The following is a 6,000-nucleotide window of genomic DNA, read 5'->3' as shown; positions in this document are numbered from 1 at the left end:
AGCAGAGGAGTTTATTTATCATAAATACAGATCAGCTAGACATGCAGTTTATCCCACAGAAGAGGCAAAATCCCTGGAGACTCTCTAGAAAGCCACACACTGGAAAGCTGTTTCCCAGTTTCTTTCCTTTCTCCACAACAAGACCAGGATGAACTCAATTATCCAGCAACTTGGTGATCTTCTCTGCCATGGCACTGTAGTGACACGTTCTACCAACAGTATGTGCGTCTGCTAATGGCAGCAATCAATCTCCATAACAGCCAACTCCTCCTGCCTGGTCAGAGGTGGAAGTTTCTTAATAAATTAATTAATTCTGTCAGTTCTTGTTTGGAGCGCAATGGTGCACAGGGTCTCAGTGGATGGGGTGGTGTATTCACACACACAACTGGGAATCTTGCTGACAATATCTGTTTCGGTAAAGGCCATTTCTAGAAACAGTATGAAATAAGACTCTTCAGGCCTGTGTCAGAAATTTGGCATATTTAGTAGCAACCTCTGGATTTTGTTCCTACTATGAACATCGCACTTTGAACAGGATGATGACACACGATCTAATAATTACAACTGGCTCCTCCATGTGCAGCGAGGGACTGAAGTCCTTGTCATTCTCCCTGGCTCTCTGCCACATGAACCCCTTGCTGCACAGCGCCTGCAAGCAGATGCTGCAAGAGCTGACAGAGTGACTGCACTTAAAGAGAGATCAGCACAGAGTTCATCCTTCAGTCTTCTGGGGCTCAGTTCTTCTCCAGGATTCTGGTGAGGAGTTCGTTCAGCCGGCTCACCATCGGCCTGGGGTCCTCATTCAGTCCTGCTGCTATCATGGCATTCTCATAAATCTGAAAAAGAGAAGAAACCAATAAGTAAGCAGCAAGTGCAAGCTGGATGAGACCTGGAGGGGAAGTGAATGTCACTCTCCAGGACTTGCATGCTGAGACCAAGCATGTCTTCTAGGTTGTCTGGTATGAAAACATGTGGACCACAAGTAACAGAAATACCCAGAGTAGGGACCACAGAAGGATGTGATTCCTGCTTGCAACGGCTTCACCCTGTTCCCTGCCACACGTGGTCTGCAAGCTGGCTCTGGGGAGGATGGGGCCACCCCTGAGGAAGACCTGGCTCTCACCTGGTCAAGCAACAGCTGGGCCAGATCAGGCTGACTGTCCTTCAGTTCATTAAGCTTCTTAATCAAAGCATGCCTGTTGAGAACAAGAGAGATCAAGATGGAGACTTGGTATTTTTCAACACAATGAGAAATCTATTTCCAGAATGAGTAGCTAAGCTGAGGTGGGGCAGAAAAGGTTCTACCTACAGGTCAAAACAACTCCAACTTCCTTTCCCCTGTTCTGGAGGCTTCTCTCTTCTCTCCCTTTCTGTCCCTGTAAGCCCCAAGAGCTCAGAGGGCTGGACAGTGTGTGTGGGTGGCTCAAGTCAACTGTGCCATGCAGCCTCACAGATTAAGACACTGTAGCACACACTGCACCTAACGGGGAGGGCTCCACTAATTGGGAGCCTCTCTGCCTCCACCCCAGAAAGACTGTGGCGTCCCAGGCTTAGCACTGGTGTTGTTCCTCCTTACCCTGTGTTGATCTCCAGGGTGGGCTGCAGGAGCTGGGCACGTTCCTCTTGGGTCTTGGCCAGCTGCTGCATGCGAAGAAAGTGGCGGGCAGCCCCCATCTCGAGCACAGTGATCATGGCGGGGTGGGTGTCCAGCCGTGTAGTCACCTGTGGCAAAACCAGCAGTCAGTGCTGAGATGGAAAACACAGATGGCTCAGAGGTGGGGGAGATTCAAGGACTCAGGTTCTCCTCAGCACAGATCCACACCAAGCCCTGGCACAATCCGTCCCGACCCCACAGGAGCTACATAAACCAGCAGGAGAGCTGGGGGCTCAAATGGCCCCACTGGTCCACAGGTAGCAGCTCGCAGCTGGACCCAAAGCACTTCTTGCCAACAAGCCTTTCTAGTCCACAGGCAAGACACTCACCAGCCTGTTCTTCTGCTAACCTGAGCATGAGCTAGTAAAATGGGCTTGATCGTTACACATTAAGATGTGGTTGTTCTGCTGCCACGCTGATTATCCAAATCACAAATGTCAGCATTCATACATCTACACAGTGGAGGCATGGACAATGGTTTCTCTCAGGGTTCAAATAAAAATCTGTGACAGCAAATCAGCAATCAACCACCATCTTTTTTCCCTAGATTGTTAACTCCCTGGATCTCCTGTATTCAGTTATCCAGGCACAGAATACCTACCTTAACACCAGTGACACGAGAGCCTAAGGCATTTCTCATCCAGGCCAGCAGATCCTCCGCCTCTTTCTCTGTCAGACGCTCTGCAGCTAGTAGGGGAAAGAGGGCACATCTGAGCATGCATTTATGGTGGGCCAACGGACAGTGAGCTTTCCTTCTGAGCTCAATCCATTTCATACTTCCATTTATCTATTCTCTTGGGGAAATGGGAAGGCAGCAACACTCAGCACACATCTACATATTTGCCTCATTCCAGATCGTGCCGTACCCAGAGAGGACAGGTTCATGCCCTGCCAGTGCCTGCCTGCCTGTCAGGGCACCAGACGTGTGCGTGTTGTTAAAACTCACATCATGGGAACCCTGCATATGACATTCCATCTGTTTAAATTAGCAAATCCCTTAAACTTCGATCACACAGGACGAAAGGGATCTGCAAAAACTGCAAGTTGCCTCAGAGCATGAAAATGGCAGAATGGAAAGGAGTGCTCCTGCTTGCACGCTCAGGAGCTGCACAAGCATTGGCGGTGACCCCTTGCTGTCTGGCACAGGGCAGCAGTGAGGGCCAGGGGAGCCTCACGATACCTGGGTGGCTCTCCTCAAACTTCTCTTCCTTATAGTGATCAACAACAATATCTGTCTCCACCGAGATCAGCTTCTTCTTGTCAAACTCCCGAAGGTGCAAGAGTGTCAGCTCATCAAACTGCTCATAGCAGAACAGGACCTGTGCCAAAAAAAGGGACAATAACACCTTGTTTGGGATGTAACAGCATTTCCTCCTTCCCAAGGCAACTCCACACCAAACAACAAGAACATCACAATGGAAATTAGCAGGTTCAACCCCGTAGTGACTACTGCTCAGGGCCCCAAATGAAGGCAAATCCTTGGAGTGCTTTGTCACCATGGGTGGCAGGTCTGCAGCTGAACAAGTCCTGCTGCCCCACGGAGAGTGAGAACCAGCACCAACTCCCGTCCTGAAAGGGCCACCTGCCTGCAGAGAACACCTGTAACCCCATCACCAGCCCTGCACAGCAGCTCCCAGGCTCCTGCTCTGGGGTTCAGCAAAGGTATTAAACAGATGTCAGAATTAGGTGTCTGCACAAGTCCCAACCTGCCTGCACAGAGCGTGTGACAGGTCCTTCCTGGCCTCACGCTGCAGTAACCAGTCTGAGCACAGACAGAGGGAGCTTGGGCAAAGATACAGTAGTGACAGGGGTCTGTCAGAGGCTTCTGCCCTGCTCAGCTCCAAGATCCAGGGGAGCCCTGACCATTGATGTAGCAGCTCTGGGTGTTCCCATGGCCATGGCACACTGCTCACCCACCTCCATCTCCTTTTTCTTCATGGCCTCAAAGTATGGGGAGTGCTCAGCCAGGTGCCGATTGGGTGCACACAGGTAGTAGATGTTTCTGCTCCCTGCCTTCATGCGGGAGGCGTAGTCGTTCAGGCTGGTCAGCTGGCCTGCAGGCAGCGCAGATGATTCATAACGGAGCAACTTTGCTATGTCCTCCTGAAAGAAAAGTGCTTCTGTGAGCAGAGGACAGGTGACTATGCTCTACCTGACCATCCCAGCCCCAAGACATTGCTGTGTAGCATGCAGGCCTGTTTGTAGCCCTGCAAAAAGGCTCAGGGGATTTTGAGTCCCTCCTTTCCTGCTCCAGATATTAAGGAGGCAGAAGAGAGACCTACACAGGACGTAGGTCAAGCTCTCCTGGAAACGGGAATCCAGGCAGAGGACAACAGCAGAGGAAAGCCCTGTTCATGTTGCATCAGGGAGGGCTGACAACAGTGTGGGTACAGAGAATCTGCAGCATCTCAAATTAAGTGGGAAGCAGCACCCAGTCAGAAAGAGTGAGAGTTAAGGCACTAGAGAACATGTAGGTAACACGTAGGTCTTGTTAGACCCAGGAACACAAGTTATGGGCATATAAGATTCACAGAGAAGTGGCAGCCCCCCTCATCCCAGGTCACGGTAGGAGCCAATACTCTTTCCCAACAGCTGCAGTGCTTCAGGAGTTCTGGTACCTTGACATCCTGCTCTGCTATGGTGACAATCCCCTCTCTCATGAAAACCCCGTAGTCCTCAAAGAATTTGGCATATTTCTCAGGGTCCTTTTTGCTCTGGTCAATGAAGAACTTGATCACTCTCTTCTGCAAAACATCTCGGAGCTTCCTGCAGCAGGAACAAGCCTTTTTAAGGACAGCTGGGTTTTGTTTTCCACACCACTTGGTGGTGCAGATCAGACACTTTAAAGAGCAAATCCACTGTTACCACCGTAGATCAGAAATACTGAAAGGCAGCCTAGGACATGAGGGACACATACCCAAGCAGGCAGCAGCAAGCTGTATGACACAGGACACTGCTCCCACATCTCAAGATGTGATCAGCATGGCTGAGAAAAAACTCACAGGCTACAGAAATTCAAGAATGAAAATGCTGCAGCTTCCATACCAGGTCCCTCCAAGTCCCTGTAATTATCCCACAATGTCCCCTCCTCAACCAGCGAGAAGCTGGAAGAGCCTCAGCAGTCCACAGGATCTACCTCTTGCTTACCTGATAAGGGCGCTCTCCTGCAGCAGCTCCCTGCTGAGGTTCAGGGGTATATCCTCACTGTCCACAACCCCTGGAACACAGAGCAACCCCTGAACAGTGAGGCAAACACAAGTGCCAGGCTCAGGAAGGCAGCCCCTTGCCTCACCCCCTGTGGAAGCTCCACAGCCTGCTAAGCCCGATCGCAGCACACACCTCGAAGAAAACGCAGCCACTTAGGCAGGATGTCTGCAGCTTTGGTTTGGATGAGAATTTTACGGCTGTAGAGGGCAACACTGGAGCCCATTTCCCTGCTGATGTCGAACATGGATGGTTTCTGCAGGAACAAGAGACAGAAGGGTAACACCAGCATTGTGCAGGGTGCCCAGCTATACGTTGTGCTGCCCCATCTCTGTGGCTACACCAGCTGACCAGGCCACAATGCAGTCTTGTTTACCAGTGCTGAACCCAGCAAGAGCTGAAATCTTGCCTCTCTTCCCTAGGGACCTACCAGAGCCATCTCCCCACTCCTCCTGTGGTTCAACAACCCCATAACTATCCCATGGCACCCAGCCCACCGCACAGATGCCACACTGGATATTCCTCCTTGCCATTCTGCAGTCGTAGCTGCCCCCTTTCCTTAAGGAGCTTTCCTGTTCTCTCCTCTTCTGAGCAACTGGGCGGGTGTCCCACTGTTCCCTGGACAGAAGGGCACGTACCTGTTCAGGCACATAGAAGATGCTGCGGATGTTGAGGGGAGCGTCAGTCTTGTAGTGCAGGATGTAGCGGGGCTTGTCGTAAGCTTGTGCTATGAAGCGGTAGAACTCCTCGTGCTGCCACTCGCCAATGTCCTTTGGGTCCAGCATCCAGAGTGCCTGTGGATGAAGAGATGAGTTCCCGTCAGCTATCAAGACCTGTGGCCTCACAGTGCAGGGTTCTTCCTTCAGAGTTACGCTTTCCTTCTGGGGCACTGAGTAAGGAAGTACGATTTTTCAAGCATCCAAAATCTCTGCGCAGACCGAGGGCAGCGGAATGAATTATGGTTCAGGCCCTTTATCACAGACTAACAAATTACTGCCCCTCAGCTAATCTCAGGTCCGCTCCCACAGAGGTGCTCTTGCACTGCAACGTACCTAGGGCAGCTTTGTTTAGGCCAAAACAAAAGGAATTTGGCTAACATGCACTGATTCACACCTGCTACTGGCCAAGAGCATCCTGGGCAG

The 6,000-nt window shown here is 51.1% G+C and overlaps 1 protein-coding gene across 2 annotated transcripts in view; it reads right to left on the bottom strand.

Annotated features, from left to right (window-relative positions):
* TRAP1 (TNF receptor associated protein 1) overlaps positions 1 to 6,000 on the bottom strand; it is a 29,459-nt gene continuing 23,459 nt past the window's right edge. For both annotated transcript variants that reach the window (XM_080353743.1, XM_080353744.1), the window contains exons 9-18: positions 5,497 to 5,652; positions 4,994 to 5,114; positions 4,802 to 4,871; positions 4,273 to 4,420; positions 3,572 to 3,757; positions 2,835 to 2,973; positions 2,256 to 2,341; positions 1,577 to 1,722; positions 1,124 to 1,196; positions 1 to 836 (exon numbers count right to left, since the gene is read on the bottom strand). In XM_080353743.1, the coding sequence (XP_080209869.1) occupies positions 735 to 836; positions 1,124 to 1,196; positions 1,577 to 1,722; positions 2,256 to 2,341; positions 2,835 to 2,973; positions 3,572 to 3,757; positions 4,273 to 4,420; positions 4,802 to 4,871; positions 4,994 to 5,114; positions 5,497 to 5,652 (1,227 nt within the window). In that variant the 3' untranslated portion in view covers positions 1 to 734. The remainder of the gene's footprint in view (positions 837 to 1,123; positions 1,197 to 1,576; positions 1,723 to 2,255; positions 2,342 to 2,834; positions 2,974 to 3,571; positions 3,758 to 4,272; positions 4,421 to 4,801; positions 4,872 to 4,993; positions 5,115 to 5,496; positions 5,653 to 6,000) is intronic.

The sequence above is a fragment of the Nesoenas mayeri genome, assembly GCF_963082525.1.
Source record: "Nesoenas mayeri genome assembly, chromosome: 15".
Taxonomy (NCBI): domain Eukaryota; kingdom Metazoa; phylum Chordata; class Aves; order Columbiformes; family Columbidae; genus Nesoenas; species Nesoenas mayeri.
This window is presented reverse-complemented; position numbering and strand designations above follow the sequence as displayed.